The sequence below is a fragment of the Rhinoderma darwinii genome, chromosome 5 (genome assembly GCF_050947455.1).
Source record: "Rhinoderma darwinii isolate aRhiDar2 chromosome 5, aRhiDar2.hap1, whole genome shotgun sequence".
Lineage (NCBI taxonomy): Eukaryota > Metazoa > Chordata > Amphibia > Anura > Rhinodermatidae > Rhinoderma > Rhinoderma darwinii.
This window is the reverse complement of record NC_134691.1, coordinates 203,340,408-203,364,174: the sequence shown is the minus strand read 5'-3', so window position 1 is coordinate 203,364,174 and position 23,767 is coordinate 203,340,408. Positions and strand designations below refer to the sequence as shown.

At 40.8% G+C, this 23,767-nt stretch overlaps 1 protein-coding gene and 1 long non-coding RNA gene across 3 annotated transcripts in view; one reads left to right on the top strand and one right to left on the bottom strand.

The window, feature by feature from the left end:
• Positions 1 to 307: 307 nt before the first annotated feature.
• Positions 308 to 23,767, bottom strand: part of RECK (reversion inducing cysteine rich protein with kazal motifs) — a 147,053-nt gene continuing 123,593 nt past the window's right edge. Inside the window, exons 14-21 of one of the 2 annotated variants that reach the window (XM_075826870.1) lie at positions 21,654 to 21,833; positions 21,282 to 21,404; positions 14,368 to 14,539; positions 13,750 to 13,942; positions 10,276 to 10,486; positions 8,754 to 8,827; positions 6,370 to 6,525; positions 308 to 1,025 (exon numbers count right to left, since the gene is read on the bottom strand). In XM_075826870.1, the coding sequence (XP_075682985.1) occupies positions 810 to 1,025; positions 6,370 to 6,525; positions 8,754 to 8,827; positions 10,276 to 10,486; positions 13,750 to 13,942; positions 14,368 to 14,539; positions 21,282 to 21,404; positions 21,654 to 21,833 (1,325 nt within the window). In that variant the 3' untranslated portion in view covers positions 308 to 809. Of the gene's footprint in view, positions 1,026 to 6,369; positions 6,526 to 8,753; positions 8,828 to 10,275; positions 10,487 to 13,599; positions 13,653 to 13,749; positions 13,943 to 14,367; positions 14,540 to 21,281; positions 21,405 to 21,653; positions 21,834 to 23,767 lie in introns of those variants that run through there. The other variant, XM_075826872.1, reaches the window with a different exon arrangement.
• LOC142651785 (uncharacterized) lies at positions 7,570 to 11,915 on the top strand. Its single transcript, XR_012847713.1, has 3 exons — positions 7,570 to 7,656; positions 8,799 to 8,921; positions 11,531 to 11,915. It is a non-coding gene; the product is annotated as an uncharacterized LOC142651785 (long non-coding RNA).

Below are 23,767 nucleotides of genomic sequence, written 5' to 3'. Positions count from 1 at the left end.
AACCTCTTGTATGGAGTGGGCTCAGGAACTCAGCCCACTACAAACGCAGCGGGTGTCAGCTGTATCTTATAGTTGACACCCTGCTCTAAAGTGTGTTATCAAGGGTAACTCAGATCCAAGGCATTTAACCACTTAGATTCTGCAGTCAATAACGAAAGCGGCATGTAAGCAGTTAGAGATAGGGGGATGCCAATGGGTTGTTATGGCAGCCGGAGGCCTAATATACTTCTGACAAATAATAAGTGTAACAAACTCTCAATTGCAGCTGGTTGACTGATTCAAGGTAGAAACAGAAGTTTTTTTTTTTTCTACATAACACAAGTAAAACACAGACTGAAATATAGGAAAAAAAAATAATAAAAAAAGAGCAGAAACTGTGATGACACTTTATAGAGCTGTAAATATATCTGCTGACTATAGAGTCAAAGTAAATTACAGGTGGAGCTTCATCCTAACTAAACATGGCCATACATTAGTGAATTCAGATGGCCGTTTTCTGAATGACCTACCATTCACGGTTGGTCTGACAAGGTTGTCCTTCTGGACGACAACATCATAAGTTAAAACGGCAAATCGACGCTCTCTGCCTTGATCTGTGGCCTAGTCTAGTCTTTAGATCTGTCATTTGGAATAAATGGCAAGACTGTTGGCGTCTGTCATGCTCGTTCATGTTACGTCAAGGTGCCGACAGTCAGCAAAAAATGGTCTGAATTGTTTTTTTTTGGACAAAATCTCTAATGTATGGCCAGCTTAGGAAAAGTAATATATTTTTTTACAATATAAAACAATCTTTTTTACATTACAGCATATTATACACTGCAGAGTGCATACAACAGAGTAAGCAGGATATATATACATAAATAATACATATTACATTTTATTTTGTTACAATTTGAACTCAGCGTTGGTGATGTTTGGACCTCAGATGTGATGAGAGCTGATAATGGCACCTGAGATGCCAAAGTCGGGCTGTCAGAATTTATAAGCGAATTTATTTTCTCTGCCTCTTTATTACATGCATCAATCTGGACAAAACAAAAATACATGTTACAACTGGGTTTCATTATCTATAACATACAGGTGAAACTAACGTGAAATACGTCTTAGGGTATGTGCACACGATAACGAGCATTACGTCTGAAATTACGGAGCTGTTTTCAGGAGAAAACAGCTCCGTAATTTCAGAAGTAATTGCATGTAATCGCGTTTTGCGAGGCGTCAATTACGGCCGTAATTTGGAGCTGTTCTTCATTGGAATCAATTAAAAACGGCTCAAATTACGTCTCAAGAAGTGTCCTGCACTTCTTTTGACGAGCCATCTTTTTTACGCGTCGTCGTTCGACAGCAACGCGTAAATGACAGGTCGTCGGCACAGTACGTCGGTAAACCCATTCAAATGAATGTGCAGATGTTTGCCGACGTATTGGAGCCGTATTTTCAGACGTAAAACGAGGCATAATACGCCTCGTTTACGTCTGAAAATAGATAGTGTGAACCCAGCCTTACATTTATGTTTCTCAACAAAGCATACAGTGAATCAATATTAGTCATGTCCAGTGTTCAAAGACCTACAACGACTTTCTATAAATGATCCTAAAGAGATCGTTCTCTGAGAAATCATCCCTTGCATAATATACAAATTAAGAAGATATATTATTGCGGTGTTAAATTTAGACAGTTTAGAACTAGACCAGACTGTCAAATTTATCAGTGTCACATACTGTGTGATAGATTTGGTGCATTCTGCTAGACATGTTGGACCCTTTTCTCTTCTTTACACTACCCCTTAGGCTATGTTCAGACACTTACTAAAAAACGTCTCAAAATACAGAGCTGTTTTCAAGGGAAAACAGCTCCTGATTTTCAGACTATTTTTAAGCCACTTGCCTTTTTCGCTGAATTTTTTACGGCCATTTTTGGAGCTGTTTTTCTATAGAGTCAATGAAAAACGGCTCCAAAGACGGCTCAAGAAGTGACATGCACTTCTTTTTCGCAGGCGTTTTCTTACGCAGCCGTTTTTCAAAATGGCCCGCTAAAAAAAACGGCCGTCGGAACAGAACGCCGTTTTTCCCATTGAAATCAATGGGCAGATGTTTGGAGGCATTCTGCTTCCGATTTGTCAACCGTTTTTCGGACATTTACGGCCTGAAAAGCGACCGAAAATAAGCCGTGTGCACATACCCTTTTTTGGCTTACTTCAGACCAATATTTTAATCTGGTGCATTTTAAGGGCATGTTCAGACGTGGCAGATTTGCTGAGGAATTCCACTGCGACCTAAACTTTCCTTTTGGTTTCTATAGCTTTTTAGTTAAGTAAGTGCAGACGTTGCGGAAAGCAACTGTGCAGAAACTAGACTGTGGTGTGAAATTTACAATCTGCAGCTTGCACAGTGTGTTGTGGAGAAGCAGCAAATTTTTTCACTGCGGATTTCAGCCTTTGCAATGGAAAGGATGAAATCTACAGCAAGTCTGCTGCTAATAGGGTAATATTGCAGCAGATTCGTTGCATATTTGACGCAAATTCATGGCAAAATACGCAGCAGAAAATTTCCGTCACGTCTGAACGTGCTCTGAGACTCTAAGCCACATAGCAAAAATTATCTAAGGCATCATTTACACGAGCGTAATATACGAGCGTGCGACGCGCGTGCTTTTCACGCGTGTCGTACGCACCTTTATTAGGCTATGGGGCAGGGCAGACAGTGCGTGAATTTTGCGCAGCGCGAGTGCATTGCGTAAAACTCACGACATGTCCTTTCTTTGTGCGCTGTTCGCGCATCACGCACCCATTGAAGTCAATGGGTGCGTGAAAACCACGCAGGTCGCACGGAAGCACTTCCGTGCGAACTGCGTGATTCGCGCAACAGCTGTCATTCTCTGAATGTAAACAGAAAAGCACCACATGCTTTTCTGTTTACAAACATCCAAACGGAGTGTCATAATGATGGCGGCTGCGCGAAAATCACGCAGCCGCGCATCATACACTGATGACACACGCAGCGTTTTTTGCGTGCGCAAAACACACACGCTCGTGTAAATCAGGCCTAAGACACATAATAAATCTGGTGAAAGGCATATGGGGCAGTATTTTTGCACAATTTGAGCCAGAATTCTGGTGCGGTTCGCTTAGTAAGTTTCTCCCATTAACTTTTGTCTTATTACTACCACATTGGTCTAGTTTTATCCTGTCTATTTTTAAGACAATATTAATAAATCTGCCCAGACAGGAGGAAACTGCACCAAATTAATCATTGAGGCGCATGCTGTATAATAAATTTGGTGCATCTTGCGAGACACTTTTCTCTTCCCTGTATAGCTATAATGCATTGATTCCACCTTCCATGATGTAAAAAATATACCTGCATGCATACTAACTTCCCCTAATATTGCATATTTGTCACACATACAGGTTTCTGATCTGTAATCCTTTTGCCGCTGCTGATGTCCAGCTGTGAACCTGGGCACGGGCAATAGAGATTTAACATCTAGCAACACCTGGCAATAAGCAAGCACATGTTGGTGGAAGGGCAATACACGCATTTTGTGGAACACACCAAAGACATACAGAATAATGTAATGTTTGCCCGATTTATCATATTGTCATGTCCGCAGTATTTATATACACAAATTGGTTTTTACATGCAGTGTTGTTTTCTATAACTTTTTTTCTATGCACATAATATTTACTTTTTTGTTTGAAATTTGCAAGCCTCCTCTAATTTCCCTACTAGTCACAGCAGGTCCCCTCCACACAAGTCACAGCAATTCTGCACTTCCCAGCAGCCCCTCTCTAACTTCCATAGTATGTCACAGCGGCTACCTGCATAACCCAGTTAGTCACAGCATCCACCCATCACACTAATCAAAAACTGCCCCCTTCCTCCACTCCCTCAGCAGTCACAGCAGGCCCCTTTCTCTTTCCTGACCAGGGTGTCATAGCAGGACTCGCCTTGGTCCCTTCCTTTCAATAGTCAAAGAAAGGCCTCCCCTTCAACAGATGAAATCACCTTGTGCTTGAAAGAAGCTACATAAGATCAGCCCTTTGCTGACTGCTGTATGTACTTTTCTGCATCAGCCCGTTTACAGCCACTCTGTGCTTTCTGACATGCAGGAACGGTCAATGACCGCTCCTGTCCGGAGTGATGGAGCTGGATGCTGGCAGTGACAGCAATCTAGCTCCATGCATTTGGCATCGCCTGGCAGCCAAGTGTATATATATGTGTGTTTTTCTATTCACCCTGGCATAGCAATGGGTGATGTCCAGTCCTGCCCTAAATGAATGCATTAAGGGCACGTTCAGACGTGGCAGAATTTTTCTGCTGCAAATGTTGCTGCAGATTTGGGGCAATTACGCAACGAATCTGCACCAACATTTGCACTTGACAGGGAATTCAGACATGGCAGATATCACAGCGGACTTGCCACAGATTTCACTTTTTGCATTGCAAAAGCTGAAATCCGCAGTAAAATTCCGCTTCTTGTCTGCAATGGAAAGTGCATGCTGCGGAGGGAAAAATCTGCACCGCAGCCTGATTTCCGCAAAATAATTTTCTGCAACGTCTGAACTAACTTGCCTAAAAATGTATAGAAACAAATGACAAAAAAGTCAGCTGAAGAATTCCACTGCGGACTGTCCGCAGCGGAATTCCACAGCAATTCTGCCACGTCTGAACGTGCCCTAATAGTTCAAAACATGTGTTTACTCAGTTTTCATGTCTAATATTATGTCTAAATTAAAGATCAGAAACCAGTCAGTGTGAAAAATATGTGGTAACAGGGCGCCGTTTAAGAATATATGAACTTTTGGTCATATATTATTGGCAATGTTACAGGTAAATTGAATGCATTGTTACATTGATCTATTGTTCTCCATTATGCTATTATTTACTTTATGTATAAATGATTCGAATTTAAGTTGTTTTCCCCTAATACAATCATGATTCTAAGCAATTCCCCTTTAAAGCCGGGTTCCCACGGGGTGGATACGCTGCGTAAAAATCATGCGTGTCCGACCAGGAACCCGCAGTACATTCCGCCCGAAAAAAATCGCACCACATCATGGTGCAGTCTTTCGAACTGAATATCCGCTGCGGAAGAAAGTCATGTGTCCGCTCCAGCCTCCCTGGATGACGTTGCAGGCCGTGTGATACTGCAGCCTGTGATTGGCTGCAGCAGTCACATGGGATGCAACGTCATCCCAGGAGGCCGGACTGCAGGAAGTAGGAGGGTGGTCTGGGTAAGTATGATTTTTTTTTTTTTTACTGTAGTTATGATTTTTGCAGCATAATTGCTGCGAAAATGCTGCGAATACACCGCAAAAGTCACAACACTTGGCTTTCTGTCATAGGTTTTGCATTCCCATTCAATCCAATGGGGAAAACCTGCAACCGAAAATCAACAAAAACAAATTAAGTTCCGCACCGCAGGCCAATTTATTAACGTTTCCCCTGTGTTTTTTTCCCACAGCGTGGGCATGAGATTTTCTAAATCTCATCCACTTTTAATGCTGCTACTGTAAATGTAAAAACTCGTCAAAAAACGCCCGAAAATGCCTCCCATTGATTTCAATGGGAGGCGGAGGCGTTTTTTTTACCACAAGCGGAAAAACCGCCTCGCATTAAAAAGAAGCGACATGACCTATCTTGAGGCGGTTTCTGCCTCCAAAACCCCATTTAATTGGGAGAAGGAAAAAAAAACGCCTCGACGAGTGTTTTGACACGTTTTTGTCAAACCACTGTGCAAAAAACGCCTAGAGCAGATTTTGCAGGAGGAATTTTCCCTTAGGGTAACATCACAAGTAGCGTAAATACGAATTTCATTGCGGAAAGTGGATGAGATTTAAACAAACGTTTTTTAATCCTCAGCATGTCAATTGTATTTGCGCAATCACAAAAATTTTTGTTGCGGGTTTTCCTCATTGAAAATGGGGAGATAAAGCCCGCAAGAAATAGCAGATGTTGCCATTTGTGCAGTGGAAAAGCTGCAATTCCACCGCAAAAAACGCAACTCAGAAAAAATAAAGCTTATACTTACCCAGAAATCTCTGCTCCTGCGTCCAGCCCGGCCTCCAGTGCTGCAGCCAATCATAAGCTGAAGCGGTCACACGGTATGAAACATCATCCCAGGAGGCAGGACGGCAGAGGGATGCGTCGCCATGGCTATGGGTACATTTAAAACTTTTTATATATATATATAGTTTTTCGCAGCGGACATTCTGGCTGAAAAACCGCATCGTTTTTCGGCCGGAATTCCCTGCGGCGCCCAGGGCGGATACGATGTGCGGTTTTACACAGCGTTTCCGCCCTATGTGAACATACCCTAATTGTACCAATAGACAGAATGACTTCAAAATTAATAAGTTATTCTTACCTGTATAGGTTTTGTTTGATTGTCAACTGGCATGACAAGGACAATTATCTCTGATTCCACGCTGAAATACCCAAACACGTCACACTGGGGTACAGAAATTTGAAGTCTTATTTTCTGAAGTATGTCCAAGATACTTATAGGCCATTTCCTTGTTGCCTGTGAAAAAAAAACACTTAAACTTGAACAGTTGACTTAATTGGTTGTGAGGCATAAAACTTATTGGGTAAGTACCAATTCTGTACTTGCTCTGTGTCTATGGTGACAGTCCAATTGCCCTTCTAGGTAGAGTTGAGGTAAGCTGGATTTCAAACCGGCATATGCAATTTTCCCATTTTCTGAAAGACACTTATTTCCCTTCATCTGTGATAATAAAATTCCTATCTGGCTGCGATGATCATGCACGTTTATGGGGTTGATTTTGGTCAATGTTTAGCTATCTAAAGTCTTTGTCCAGCATTACTTTTTGTATTTTAGTACAGAAGGCGAGATACTTTTGCAGTTTTGTAAATGACTGTAAAGGACTGAGCATTTTGCTCTATTTTCTGTCTCTGTGAAGCAGCAACTGTGCTCCCGCCTCTGAGGATGGAGCCGATTAGGCCCTGTCCACATCATAATTTATGTTTACGTTTTAGGCATCATGCACACTTCAGTTTTTTCCTTCAGGGTGCTATCAGTTTTTGTCACTGATAGCACCCTGAACCCATTCATTTCAATGGGGCCATGCACACTTCAGATTTTTTGATGGTCCGTTGCTCCGTTCCGATCCAAAGTAGAGCATGTCCTACTTTGGTCCGAGAATCCGTGACCGTGAGGCCCATGCAAGTCAATGGGGCCGTCAAAAAAACTGAAGGAACACGGAAGACATCCGTGTGCCATCCTTGTGCCGTCCGTGTGTGACGGAGCCGTCGCCTAGCAATCGCCGGGTGGGCAGAAAAACATGACAAAAGTATTACACTAATCGGCAGCCACTTGTCTCTATCAATCACTGATAGAGAAAAGAGGCTGCTGATTAAAAATAAAAAAACATTTCATACGTACCCGGTCGTTGTCTTGGTGACGAGTCCCTCTTCTTCCTCCAGTCCGACCTTCTTTTCTGACGCGGCAGCCTGTGATTGGCTGCAGAGGCCGCTGCAGCCTGTGATTGGCTGCAGAGGTGGTCACGTGGGATAAAGCGTCATCCCTGGAGGCCGGCATTCTGACGTCATCCTGTCGTGCGTGACCGCCGCTGCAGCCAATCACAGGCTGACATGGATAAAACGTCATCGCTGGAGGCCGGACAGGAGGAATGTAAGTATGAATTATTATTTTTTTATTACATTCAAATTGTATTTTCCGCGCGCCGAGCATGGTACTGTCCCGGGTGCTGAAAGAGTTACCTCCAGATCAGTGCAGCCCATTAACTCTTTCAGCACCCTGGACAGTACCATGCTCGGCGCACTGAAACGGAAACACGGAGTGCACACGGGAGTGCACAAAACGGTCACACGGATCCGTCACAAACGGCCGTGAAAACTGTGGCGGAAGTGGGCATGAGGCCTTATGGTGTACGTCAGGAAAGCTCCAGACTGACACGCTAAACTAGCCCATAGGTCTCTATCAACTCATCGGAGGCCAAAAGAGTGCTTTTGGCCTCCATCTAGCTGGCATTTATCAGTATACCACATAAAAAAGGTATGAAATAGCAAAGTAGACGCCATCCTGCTGAGTCCAGTAAAAAAAACAACACACGCGTTAAACCTATACTTTTTTTTCTAACATGGTAGTCTAAGGATGACGGATGATACTGCAAGGCATCCGTCACAGGCATCTGTTAAACAGATATGTCATGAGCTTTTCAATAGCTTTTCATGATCTATCCATTAATTGGATGCTAACAGTGGCATTCGTCACCCATAGGCTTTGATTAAAAGGTTCATGAGAACTGTATCCGTTAAACAGATACCATTCTAGTATATGGGTAACAGATGCCACTGTTAGGTTTCCGTCACAGCCTTTTAATTTATACGCCAGGAGCTTTTGACGTGATGTGAACATACTGTAGCCTAACATTGATTGTTATGTGAGCAGCTCTGTTGTGAACATGGACATAACTGCACTCCCTCTATTTCTCCCACTTTATCTCAGGTCCTCCATATAGCGGCTCTCAGCAGCAACATGTTTGCATATTCTACAATAAAACGTGATCAAATTAATGCTTACGCTAATAAACACAATATCAGATTATTTAAAATGACTTTTCATATAAGAATCTCATGTACTTGCAGATGTGATCATCTGCAATCTACAATCTATACATGTCAAAATATGACAAGCCTTTTCATTATTCGTAGATATGTATTTATCTATTTCTTTCTCTTTTTTATTCTATGGAAATTACATTGTACCTCAGCAAATCTGTCTAACTTTTCTTTGTCATATATGATCCTTAGAACTCCAGCACATAAAGGACAGCATGCACCTGTATGAAAAAAAAAACCAACAAAAAAACCCACATCACTTTATGGATATTCCACAGCAAAGAATGACTAAAATAGGATTAGGAAATGTAAAGCGTAAGTATCAGTACAGGTAAAGGGGACTACAGGCTGCTTGGAGGTGAGGCAGATGCCACTCTCTCTAATAAGATAAATTACAAAGATTCCTATATTCGCATGTTCCACTTATATAAAAAAAGGTTCAAACAATATTTAAGATTTTTTTTTTAAATCACATAATATCACTAAGGCCTGATTTACACGAGCGTGTGCGTTTTGCGAACGCCAAAAAATGCAGCGTTTGGCGTGCGCAAAAGGCACTTGACAGCTCCGTGTGTCATCAGTGTATGATGCGCGGCTGCGTGATTTTCGCGCAGCCGCCATCATAGAGATGAGGCTAGTCGACGTCAGTCACTGTCCAGGGTGCTGAAAGAGTTAACTGATCGGCAGTTTCTCGTTCAGCACCCTCGACAGTGAATTCCGATCACAATATACACCAACCTGTGAATAAAAAAAAAGACGTTCATACTTACCAAGAACTTCCTGCTTCCTCCAGTCCGGTCTCCCGGCCATTGCCTTGGTGACGCGTCCCTCTCTTGTCATCCGGCCCCACCTCCCTGGATGACGCGGCAGTCCATGTGACCGCTGCAGCCTGTGCTTGGCCTGTGATTGGCTGCAGCTGTCACTTGGACTGAATTGTCATCCCGGGAGGTCAGAATGGAGGAAGAAGCTGGGAGTTCTCGGTAAGTCAGAACTTCTTTTTTTTTTTACACGTTCATGTATATTGGGATCGGAAGTCACTGTCCAGGGTGCTGAACCAGTTTAACTCTTTCAGCACCATGGACAGTGACTGTCTCCTGACGTCGCGTACCGGAATTTTTTTTGCCGGGTTCGGTCAAAACGAGTTCGGCCGAACCCGGTGAAGCTCGGTGCGCTCATCTCTAATTTGACACTCCGTTTGGATGTTTGTAAACAGAAAAGCACGTGGTGCTTTTCTGTTTACATTCATCCTTTTGACAGCTCTTGCGCGAATCACGCAGTTCGCACGGAAGTGCTTCCGTGCGGCATGCGTGGTTTTCACGCACCCATTGACTTCAATGGGTGCGTGATGCGCGAAAAACGCACGATTATAGAACATGTCGTGAGTTTTACGCAACGCACTTGCGCTGCGCAAAATTCACGCATTGTCTGCACTGCCCCATAGAGTAATATAGGTGCGTACGACACGCGTGAAAAGCACGCGCGTCGCACGTGCGTATATTACGCTCATGTAAATGAGGCCTAATACCGTAGTGTAAACTGTACGGTCCATTCAAATGTTCACAAGTGTGTTATAACTGTTCTATAGTATAAAATTAATGTGCGGTCAAGAACCGATCTCATAAACAAAATTGACGGAAGGAAGTCTTGCACTATAAATACATGCACTTACCAGGAGGTATAACTGCTTTACAGCCAACCGTAGGTTTAGTAGGGCACTTAATGGAGGCACATTCTGAATGAAAACTGTGCTCTGATAATATCCCAACATCCTGACACCTGCCATAATAATCCACAGCAACACGGTCGGAATAAGCACTGCATAAATTAGTATATGTTTCCCCATTGTGTCCGCAGACTGGTTCCATGGACTTGCAGAAAGGCTATAAAATTTCAAAACATACAATAGTTAGATATTTTTTTTATATATTAGACTCTTTGGTAAATAACTAGAAATACCTGATGCATCTGGGTTCTGAAATCAAAAGAAAAATAAAACCAATTTTTTCATTTTATTTAACTAGATGCTATACGGCCATATATTCACAGAATATTTCACAGCAACATTTTCCATGGCATTTTCTTCACTTTTTTTTTGGGGGGGGGGGGGGGTGTTAAGGCCAAATGTTATTTAAAAGTCTATAGTAAAATATAAAACGTCTACATAGACAGCGTGTTTGTTTGTGGCGATTTTGGGGTCAATTACGTTTTTCCAAAGCACAGAATGCTCTAGGCATGGTGTTTTTTTATATGGTGGTTTTTCCATAGGCTTCTCTATATAACTTTAAAAACATCTGGAAAAACTTAGAGACACAAAATGCATGTTAAAACCACCATAAAACATGTCTGTTTAATAAATACTTGTATTCCAAATGAAATAACAATTCTGGAGCATGAGTTGGCAATTGCACTCCCCATTCAAGAATCCTGATATTAAAGAGGACATGTTTGTTTTAGTAAATACTTGTATTCCCCATGAAATAACAATTCTGGAGCATCTTTTCTTTTTACTTTACATTGTGCTGTTCTCTTATTCCTCCTAGAAATTCATGAATAAATTGACAACTGGGTGTTACCAGTAGGGGGTGTGTCCCTACACAGGCTGACACTGTCCAATCAATGCTGACAGTGACTGTGGAGGGACCCACCCCTTTGACAAGGGGAATGGTAACACCCAGTAGTCAATTTATTCATAAATTTCTGGGAGGAATAACAGAAGAATGGCACTATAAAGGAATTCTAAGAAAATATGTTCCAGAATTATTCATTCAGGGGGATTACAAGTATTTACTAAAATAGATATGCCAGGAGAGGTGATAAGTCCTCTTTAATATACAAGAGAAGATTCACTGAAGGTAGTCATTGTATCTCACCTTTGAGAAGCTGATGACCTCTTCTTTCCACACTTTCCCTGCATTTCCCCACAGGAACTTGGAAAGTCATCAGTGAACCACCAGAAGGGTGAATGACCACTTTATACCGGACAAATTCAGTTCCACTGATGACCCAGGTACATTATGGCAACTGAACCACTGCCTACTGGATACCAAATGAAACTGTACCATTGACCATGGACTGGGCATGAACTGTTCCACAGACCACCAGCGGCCAGACACTACAATGTTTTCTGGACTGTTTAGGTTTACTATTGGCCTTTATTTCTACTCATGCTGAAAGGATGCTAATAGTTCTCAAATTAAATAAAATTAGAAAAGAAGCACACATTATTTGCACAACTGCTTATTATCAGTCACATCGGTGTGCTTCTGGTTAAGTGAAAATGTGCGAAAATAAAAATGTTCCCATCAACCATTGTCATGGGGTGAAAGCTAAATGGGTTTTCCCACTGTAGCCGGTTATGGCACATCAAAGGGGTGCCTAACATTCCTAAAATGCATATTTTAAGGAATGAATCTGTATACATAGTTTTCAATGTGATTTCACTGGAAAACAGTCAAATATAGTTGTTGAGATCGGACAAGGGGTACACAAAGCTATTAAAAGTTGACCTGTTATCAGTTTAATCTACTTTTTATAAAGTTCCCTGCATCATTTTTACTAACAGGTCACCAGTCTAACATGAATGAGAGAAGAAAGCAATCCTCTTCATTCAATATTCATTCAATAATCTATTCATTCACACGAGCATGTCCGATTTGCACGCGAAAAAAAACAGACCATATTTCAGGTCTGTGTGGTTTCCTTATGGTATCAGTCTGCTTTCTGTGTGGCATCAGTTTTTCACGTCCATGTTTCTCGTCTGCAAGAACTTGGTTTTATCTTTTTTTTTCTCAGCAATTTTTTAGTAACTGATGCATGAAACACATACAGCACACGGGTGTGCTAAAGAAATAAAGACTTGTAAATGCTAGGCCATTGTATCTTATTTTTCTAAATCCCTTATTAATTGGGTCAGTAGCACAGGAATATTACATGGCTGAAGTTATACAACTAAATAAAAGGTTTTACAGTAAATCTAATTCCAATGGCTTATGAAAAACATAAAATGCCTAGCTAAGGCTAGGTTCACACATGTTTTGTAGTGTGTGTTTTGTTAACCAAAAAAAGATCATGACGGATCCTGGTTGATCTAATTTCTATGGGACTCCAACTGATGCCAAAGTGTATAATTCTTTATCAGTTATCCGTTTCAAAGCAAATAAAATGCAACTATGAACATAGGACACAATAATAGCATGACTTCTGACACATTAAATATATAATATATAAATATAATGTGGACAACACATCACATAGCTTAATTATTTGGTTAACAGCAAGCAAAGCAGCAGCACTCAATGTCAAGCAGCAGCTGCAAAAGCAAACAAAACATTAAGGGGCATAAAACCAAAAAGAATACTATGGTTCAAGCATAATATTGCTAGTCTATTAATCACTCATGGAGCCACACTGTGAATAATGGATACAGTAACAATGGTTATTTCAGGTATATTGTTCAATTTCCTAAAACACAGACTAACTAATTAAAAAAAGATACCACAATATTAAGAAAAAATGACATGGGTGCACATAGATAGTTAGTGTTGTGCTAAAATGACTATAAGTTACGACTGCCTTCGTCTTGGTGATGGTTTCCCTTAAACATTATGGTATTGTATAGAAAAGGTACCGTAACGTATAATGAAAAATGGATTCATGTATTTTTGGATATTAGATGCAACAAACTTCAGATTACTACTTGCAAATGCCGCATTCTTTCTGTCCATTAAAAAAAAAGACAAATAATATACCTCAGCCACTATAATAGATATTTATGGGGTAATTTATATTGCCTTTCAGATTATTGAGGTCATCTACACATGCAATCTGAAGTTGATTGCTTTAAAACTTTCACATATGGAAACAGACATGGAACTAGGATCTCATCAACTCAGTAATGTATTTTTCATGTGTATGGATGTGACTATGAGACAATGCAAACATAACTGGATGGAGACATAATGGGAATTGTTTTATGGTAACAAAAGTTCCTTACTTAAGAACTTAAGCATTCGTATCAGTGTCTGTTTCAGTGATATCCATTGCAGTCTTGGGAGAGAAAAAGTAATATGTAGTCAGAATCAATAAACACAGCAGCCTTTCATGAAAAATGAATAGCACTGTTACTTTAATTATATTATCTTACCTGACATGAGCCTTTATAGGACAGCTGTTTTCCCCTTTGATATAAAGTGCAAATGTTGGGATGTTCTGTATTGTCACTGTCGCAGACAGGTTCTCTCACGTGCTCACACTTCATCTGTCTCGGGATGCACTCATACTGAAGACAATGGGACTTTTCAAAGCTGGTGAGGCAAACTTGTCTTTTCGGAATACATCTATATTTAAAAGATTTGTTATTGTATGCTTATATATTAATCAAAGCTTTCAAAGTTAAAAAAAAAACTGTTCAGAAGTAAAAAATAGTTTTTTATATAATAAAAAAATAAAAAATAAAAATATATTCCCACACCCCACATAAACCCAAATATTATGGGTGCAGCCCCTTCATTCTGATGATCAGTGGGGTAGTAATATGCCATCACTTCCTATAGTGGTAAAACTCCTTTAAATAGTAACTACAGCATAGGGTAGCAGACCATACTATTCTGCCCACCAATAACAATATTATGAAACTGAGACAAATTGATGCCAACTGATGACTTTAACATAAAAAAAGATTCCCACTGAAATTAGCAGGTTTTAATGGAAACAGTGCCCAATATATATTTTTCTTAAAAAAAAACTATGCATGACTACTTACCTTTGGTTTCTATGACAAGGATTCAGATTACATGGGTCCTTTGAAGAACACTCTCCAAACTCAAACTGGTGGTCCAACAATCCAACACATCGTGCTATACATGCACTTGGGTATGTGCGTCCATTCTTTCCGCACACAGGAACAAACTTATCTGCACAATTGCAGGGCAAACCTAAAATATTAGATTCACAAAACTGGTTACATTACTAAACTCTCTTCCCTACTTCAACTTCATAAGTTTAAATGGTTTGTATGAGAACAGAATAAAATGTACTTGTGTGATAAGTATATATTTAATAATCTTGCATAAAGAACACAGAAATAGTACACATTCTGCCTTTTAGTCCGAATTCAGATGACCGTAGTACACCGTGTTCCAAATTATTATGCACACTGCATTTAAGTGTCATAAACATTTAATTATTAGTTTTTCACTGAAACTCATGGATGGTATTGTGTCTTAGGGCTCTTTGGATCATTGTAATCAATCTCAGACACCTGTGATAATTAGTTTGCCAGGTGTGCCCAATCAAAGGAAAACTACTTAAGAAGGACGTTCCACATTATTAAGCAGGCCACAGGTTTCAAGCAATATGGGAAAGAAAAAGGATCTCTCTGCTGCCGAAAAGCGTTAAATAGTGCAATACCTTGCACAATGTTTGAAAACATTGGATATTTCAAGAAAACTTAAGCGTGATCATCATACTTTGAAAAGATTTGTGGCTGATTCAGAGCACAGACTGGTTCGTTCAGATAAAGGCATAATGAGGAAGGTTTCTGCCAGACAAATTAATAGGATTAGGAGAGCAGCTGCTAAAATGCCATTGCAAAGCAGCAAACAGTTATTTGAAGCCGCTGGTGCCTCTGGAGTACCGCGAACCTCAAGGTGTAGGATCCTCCAGAGGTTTGCAAGTGTGCATAAAGCTATTATTCGGCCACCCCTAAACAATGCTCACAAGCAGAAACGGTTTGAAAATTAGTCTTCATGTATTTCTGAGCCCACTGCAACCGTGTTGTTTACTGATGAGTGCCATGCAACCCTGGATGGTCCAGATGGATGGAGTAGTGGATGGTTGGTGAATGGCCACCATGTCCAAACAAGGCTGCGACGTCAGCAAGGAGGTGGCGGAGTCATGTTTTGGGCTGGAATCATGGGGAGAGAGCTGGTAGGCCCCTTTAGGGTCCCTGACAGTGTGAAAATGACCTCTGCAAAGTACGTAGAGTTTATGACTGACCACTTTCTTCTGTGGTACAAAAAGAAGAACCGTGCCTTCCGTAGCAAAATTATCTTCATGCAGGACAATGCACCATCTCATGCTGCAAAGAATACCTCTGTGTCATTGGCTGCTATGGGCATAAAAGGAGAGGAACTCATGGTGTGGCCCCCATGTTCCCCTGACCTCAACCCTGTTGAGAAACTTTGGAGCATCCTCAAGCAAAATATCTATGAGGGTGGGAAGCAGTTCACATCAAAACAGAAGCTCTGGGAGGCTATTCTGACATCCTGCAAAGATATTCAAGCAGAAACTGTCCAAATACTCACAAATTCAATGGATGCAAGAACTGTGAAGGTGATATCAAAGAAGGGGTCCTATGTTAACATGTAACTTGGCCTGTGAAGTTTTTGATTTCTGTAAATATGACCTCCTGATGCTGCAAATTCAACAAATTACCATTTTAGTTCTCTTTACAACCTTTAAAATGTTTTGACCTCTGTTGTGCATAATAATTTGAAACAGTGCATTTTGAGTTTTTTACTTCTAAAAAAAAATCTGTTATCATTAGGAGATTTGTTCAATAAAATTTGCATTATACTCCAACTGTTGATGGCTTGAAGATTATACTGACTGTCATTTGCATCGACTATTTAGGAAAATCTGCGAAAAATAACATTTGCATAATAATTTGGAATGCGGCGTATACATCTGTGTGACGGCTGTTAAAACAATGGCCGTCACACGGACGCATTTATTTCAATGTGGCTGTTCACACGGCCTTTGTTTCAACGGACTGTGTGAAGGGTCCGTTGAAAAATAGAACATGTCCTATTTTCTTCTGCTTTCACGCATCCCTCGATAGATTCAAGTCTATGGGGATCTGTGAAAACGTGACCCACACAGGGGCAACTCGGACGTGAAAAACAGTTTTTCATGTCCGTTTGCACTCGTTCGTGTGAATCTGGCCTTAGCCTCAGGGTAGATTCTGAATGGAAAATATTAAGGACTCAGACAATGAAGGTATGACATAAAAACTTGATTCTTAAACAGGGGACTACTTTTTTTTCTCCAGAAATAGCGCCACTTTTGTCCTTGGGCTATGTCTAGTATTGCAGCTCAACACCATTCATAAGACTATATTAGATAACCCTGAATTTCCCCAGGTTACTGCATCAGTTGTTTAGCTACCTTTAATTTATGTTTAGTCTAATTTATGGGACCAAGCATATTACATTTATTTTCAGAAAACCTTCCTAATTTGCCATTTATTGTTCATTTTCAGCTACAGCATCTTCTACCTAAGAATAAACAACATCACCTAAGTATATATATATATAAAATAATTCTATGAAAGGAAGAAATAGCATAAAATCACAGTAAACATGAGGCATCATAAAACAAATTTGTGATGCAGAGTTAGGCCTTATTCACACGAACGTGTCAGTTCCGTGTGGTATAAGTATTTGGTGCGTGCCTGCGTGATTTCCGCGCATATGGCGGCATGATGACACTCTGTTTTTATGTTTACAAACATAAAAGCAGGAGGTGCTTTTCTTTTTTCATTCATTTATTTTACTACTGTAGCGCGAATCACGCGCGGCACCCGGAAGTGCTTTCGTGTGCCATGCGCAAATTAAACGCACCCATTGCCTTCAATGGGTGTGTGATGCGTGAAAAATGGCCAAGTATAGGACATGTCGTGAGTTTTACGCAGCGGACATACGCTGCATGAAAATCACTGACTGTCTGAACGGCCCCATTCACTAACATAGGTCTGTGCGACGCGCGTGAAAATCACGGACGTAATCCACTTTCGTGTGAATAAGGCCTAAAAGGAATAAGCAAAAAGATGTGATTAATATTTAAAGTGGAAATGCAATCTGTGAGGTTGAGCATATTAAGTGAATTGAGTTGATGGTGAATACTCATAGATTATTTCTTCCTGGGGTTCTTTCCCCTTTCATTCAGAATCCGCATGCATGGTGGAAACTCCATTGTTGAAAAGATTTTTTATGACATAGAAACAAGTTTTAAAATATCATTATAAATCTTATAGAAGCTAAATGTTATCCATGAAGGGTTTTCCAGTTAGGCTGGGGCTAGACATAGACTTTTTTTAGTGAGTGATAAATCTCTGTCCATAGGAACGCATAAGGCTATATTCACACGACTGGGTGTCAAAGTTTTTCTCAGCCGATTTGCACCCATGCGGGATCCATTTTCACGGATCCCTCATAGACTTGAGTCTATTGAGGGATACGAGAAAAAGGGCAAAAATAGGACATGTCCTATTTTTTTCCCAGGCCGTTCACACGGTCTGTTAAAAAAACAGCCGTGTGAATAGCTCCATAGACATGGATTCATTTTAATGCAGCCGTGTAATGGACGTTAAAAAAACGACCATCACACGGCCGACTTTCCCTGTCGTCTGATTAAGCCCTTAGGCTAGGGTTATACGAAGAGTATTTATCTCACTACATAAAGCGCTGTAATAAATCGCTGTCCAGAGGAATGCATTGAGTAGCTTAAAAAAAAAAAAATAATCGCCAGCAACTCAAATGACTTGAGATATTTTCAAGAGATTTTCATGCTACTCAATGCATTCCTATAGAAAGTAATTTTTTGTAGTGGGAGAAATAGACTGTGGGGAGAGGATTAGGCAACGGGATAAAGAGATCCTCTTGTTACAAAACAGCAATGAAGATAAAAATTCCCAAATAATGTCAAATAATCACATTTCTGATACTGAATGTGACAAACTGAAAGGCAAGTTAAAGTGTATGTTCACAAATGTCAGAAGTCTAGCAAGCAAAATGGGAGAGCTGGAGGCCTTGGTACTGGAGGAACATATAGATATAGTTGGTGTTGCTAAAACATGGCTAGACTCTTCAATCTACAGGGTTTTACACTTTTTCAGAAAGACAGGGATAATAGGAAAGGCGGTGGTGTATGTCTGTATGTGAGAAGTGGTATGAAGGGGAGTGTGAAAGAGACAATAGTGGGTGAAGATTGTGAGGAGGTTGAAACCTTTTGGGTGGAATTACAAAGGTGGTAAACACTGAAAAAGTACTTTTGGTGTAATCTATAGACCCCCCAATATAACTGAGGAGATGGAAGTTCAGCTATATAAACAAATGGAGGGGGTAGCACAGGGGGGTACTATAGTGATAATGGGAGATTTTATATACAGGGATATTAATTGGTGTCATGGTTCAGCAACAACTGTGAAGGGGAGAAATTTCCTCAACCCTTTGCAGGAAAATTTTATGGGCCAGTTTGTAGAAGACCCGACTAGAGGTGAAGCTCTGTTGGATCTGGTCATTTCTAATAATGCAGAGCTTGTTGGGAATGTCAATGTTCGTGAAAACCTCAGTAACCGTGATCACAATATAGTTATATTTTACCTATACTGTAAGAAATAAACCCTTAGAAACACTTAATTTTAAGAAGGCCAATTTCCCTAGGATGAGGGCTGCAATTCAGGACATAGACCGGGAACAACTAATGTCAAATAATGGTACAAATGATAAATGGGAGATCTTAAAATCCACTTTGTATAATTATAGTGCACAATTTTTTCCTATAGGTAACAAGTATAAACGACTAAAATTAAACCCCACATGCCTTACACCTTCTGTAAAAAGGGCAATATATGACAAAAAAGGGCATTTGAAAAATACAAATCTGAGGGTACAGCTGTAGCCTTTGTAAATTACACAGAGCTTAATAAAATCTGTAAAAATTTATGAAATCAGCAGAAATACAAAATGAAAGGCAGGTGGCCAAGGATAGCAAAACAAATTCCCAAAAATTTTACAAGTATATAAATGCAAAAAAGCCAAGGTCTGAACATGTAGGACCCATAGATAGTGGTAATGGGAAGTTGGTCACAGGGGATCAAGAGAAGGCAGAGTTACTAGCTCTGTATATACAACAGAAGAAAGAGCAGCTGATGTAGCCGTTGCCAATGCTGTTAATACATAAATTAATATAGGTAATTGGCTGAATGTAGATATGGTCCAAGCTAAGGTAAATAAAATAAATGTGCACAAGGCTCCGGGACCAAATGGGTTACACCCTAGAGTTCTTAAAGAACTCAGTTCAGTTATTTCTGTCCCCCTATTCATAATATTCAGAGATTCTCTAGTGACTGGTATAGTGCCAAGGGACTGACGGAGGGCAAATGTGGTGCCGATTTTCAAAAAGGGCTCTAGGTCTTCCCTGGGTAATTATAGACCAGTAAGCTTAACATCCATGGGAAAAATGATTGAGGGGCTATTGAGGGACTAGATACAGGATTATGTGGTTTTACTAATGACAGAAGTTGTCAAACCAACCTGATTTGTTTTTATGAAGAGGTGAGCAGAAGCCTAGACAGAGATGCCGCTGTGGATATAGTGTTTTTGGACTTTGCAAAGCCATTTGACACTGTCCCTCATAGACGTCTAATGGGTAAATTAAGGACTATAGGTTTAGTAAGTATAGTTTATAATTGGATTGAAAATTTGCTCAAGGACCGTATCCAGAGAGTTGTGGTCAATGATTCCTACTCTGAATGGTCTCAGGTTATAAGTGGTGTACCCCAGGGTTCAGTGCTGGGACCGCTATTATTCAACTTATTTATTAATGATATAGAGGCTGGGATTAATAGCACTATTTCTATTTTTGCAGCTGACACCAAGCTATGTAGTATTGTTCAGTCTATAGAAGATGTTCATATATTACAAGCCGACTTGGACACACTGAGTGTTTGGGCATCCACTTGGCAAATGAGGTTTAATGTAGATAAATGTAAAGTTATGCATCTGGGTACCAACAACCTGCATGCATCATTGTCCTAGGGGGAGCTATACTGGGGGATTCAATTGTTGAGAAGGATCTGAGTGTATTTGTAAATCATAAACTAAATAACAGCATACAATGTCAATCAGCTGCTTCAAAGGCCAGCAAAATATTGTCATGTATTAAAGGAGGCATGGACTTGCGGGACAGGGATATAATATTACTACTTTACAAAGCATTAGTGCGGCCTCATCTATAATATGCAGTTCAGTTCTGGGCTCCAGTTCACAGAAAGGATGCCCTGTAGTTGGAAAAATACAAAGAAGAGCAACTAAACTAATAAGGGGCATGGAGAATCTAAGTTACGAGGAAAGATTAAAAGAATTAAACTTACTTAGCCTTGAAAAGAGACAACTAAGGGGGGGACATGATTAACTTATATAAATATATGAATGGCCCATATAAGAAATATAGTGAAAACCTGTTCCGTCTGGAGCAAAAAAAAGGTTCAATCTGCAGAATCCACAAGCGGTCTTTACTGTGAGAACTTTGAATTTATGGAATAATCTACCGCAGGAGCTGGTCACAGCAGGGACAGTAGATGGCTTTAAAAAAAAGCATAGATCATTTCCAAGAACGAAAAAATATCAGCTCCTATGTCAATGTGTAGAATTTGTTTCATCCCTTCCTTTTTTCCCATCCCTTGGTTGAACTTGATGGACTTATGTCTTTTTTCAACCGTACAATGTAACTATGTATGTACAGTAGCTCTAGTCTAATGCATTCATATGGACAGCAATTTATTGCTCACTAAAAAAAAGGCTAGGTCTAGCCCCAGGCTTACAGAACTATTTTTATTCTGACTAGGTTTTTATTATGTATAAAATAGACATTAAAAATAAATAAACTTCTTACCAGTAAACATGCTTCGATCACCATCAGAGTTAAGTTCATTTGTACACTGACGTTTAGAGCATCGGACTTTACCAGCAACACATGAACAGCTATTACAAGCAATTTTGAAGGAAGTTCCATGATCTACGTAATAAGACATTTAGACATTACACAAATCCATGTGCTTGTAATGACTATACAACGTGCAAGGAAAACGGGTATTATTAATGTATGTTATTTCTAATTCATATTTTTGTCAAGTGTCAAGAATTGTTTTTATAGTTTGAAAGTGCTGCAAAAAATTTTAGCCCAACATAAAGGATATTATTTTATATGTTAACATATATAACGTGATTATATTATATAACTGATAACCTGTTGTATAGCACGTACTTTTGTGTTGCCCACCAACATTGCATGATATCTGATCAACACAATTTATTTCAATGCAGGCTTCCAATGTACCACTTTGTCTACAAGTGCAGATCTTATAGCAGCCCACTTTCCCTGATGGAACTTGAATGAGATCTCCTTGTCGTACGAGGAAGTCAGATGCTTCTCCCAACTTGCAACCTGAATTTTGATGAAAAAAATATATATCATAAAACTGATAAAGAACAGCTTTTTGTAGCTTTTTAAGGCTACACTGAGACTATTTGGAACTAGCCCTTTCCAGCCATAGAGTAATCATAACAAAAATGTCAAGAGATTTTTAATCAAGACTGTTTATAATTTGCCTTTTTTACTTTAGCACTGGGGCAAGAAAAGTGGTTGTACATTAGACATTAGGAACACAAACATGACATGACCTATAAATCGCACCGCTTGACATATAAATCGAGCTCGATCTACAGGGGGCTATATGTGGGGCACTATGTATGTGGGCACTGACTACAGGGGGCTCTATGCGGGGCACTGTCTACAGCGGGCTCTATGTAGGGTACTGTCCACAGGGGGCTCTATGTGGGGCACTGTCTACAGGAGGCACTATAAGGGGCTCTATCTACAGGGGGCTCTGAGGGGCACTATCTACAGGGGGCTCTATGAGGGACACAATCTACAGGGGGCCTTCTACTGAGGGCTCTGAGGTGAAATATCTATAGGGGGCTCTATGGGGTCAATATCTACAGGGGGGGGGTCTATGAGGGGCACAATATACAGGGGGCACTATCCTATATGGGGCTCTATCTACAGTGGGCTCTATGAGGTGAAATATCTACAGGAGGCTCTATAGTGGCAACTATGTATGTGGGCACTGTCTACAGGGGGCTCTATGAGGGGCAGTATCTACAGGAGGCTCTATAGGGGGCACTATGTATGTGGTGCACTGTCTACAGGGGGCTCTATGCAGGGCACAGTCTACAGGGGGCTATATGCGGGGCACTATCTACAGGGGACTCTATGAGGGGCACTATCTACAGGGGGCTCTATGAGGGGCACTATCTACAGGGGCCCCTATGAGGGGCACTATCTACAGGGGGCCCTAAGAGGGGCACTATCTACAGGGGGCTCTATGAGGGGCACCATTTACAGGGGGCGCTATCCTATAGGGGGCTCTATGAGGTGAAATATCTACAAGCTCTATAGTGGGCACTATGTATGTGAGTACTGTCTACAGGGGGCTCTATGAGGGGAACAGTCTACAGGGGGCTATATGAGGGGCAGCATCTACAGGAGGATCTGTAGGGGGCACTATGTATGTGGGGCACTGTGTATAGGGGGCTCTATGCAGGGCACAATCTACCGGGGGCTCTATGAGGGGCACTATCTACAGGGAGCTCTATGGGGGCACTATCTACAGGGTGCTCTATGAGGAGCACAATCTACAGGGGGCACTCTCTATAGGCGGCTGTATCTACATGAGGCTATATAGAGGGCACTATGTATGTGGGGTACGGTCTACAGCGGGCTCTATGTGGGGCACTGTCTACAGGGGGAACTGTCTACAGGGGGCTCTATAAGGGGCACTATCTACAAAGGGTTCTATGAGGGCACTATTTACAGGGGGCACTATGTGTGTGCGCGAGTGTGTGGGACAGTGTATGCTGCTATTATAATAAGGGACACAGTGCATGGTGCTATTATAATCAGGGGCACAGTGTGTGATGCGATTATAATTAGAGGTGCAGTGTATGGCGCTATTATATTTAGGGGAATAGTGTGTGGCACCATGAGAATTTTATAGTCGTTTATAAGTGCAGAAATGTTTTAAAAGTAACAAGCTGAAGACATCTGAGCGGAAAACTGCAGAAATGGGCTGTGTCATGGGATGGGAAGTCATCATAGAGGTCTGGACTGGATGGAGAAGAAAAGAGAAAAATAATGACTAGAATCTGAGAAGATCTCACCTGGGAGTCCCTCAATGTAAATGGAAGTGTTTATAATGCCTTTAATCAGTATGATCTGAAGTGAGATGTTGGGCGGTATGATTTTGATTTTACCTATCCTGATATTAATTGGGACATAGAGGCCGCTGGTTGTGCTAAAAGCTGTACGCTTTTATCCAC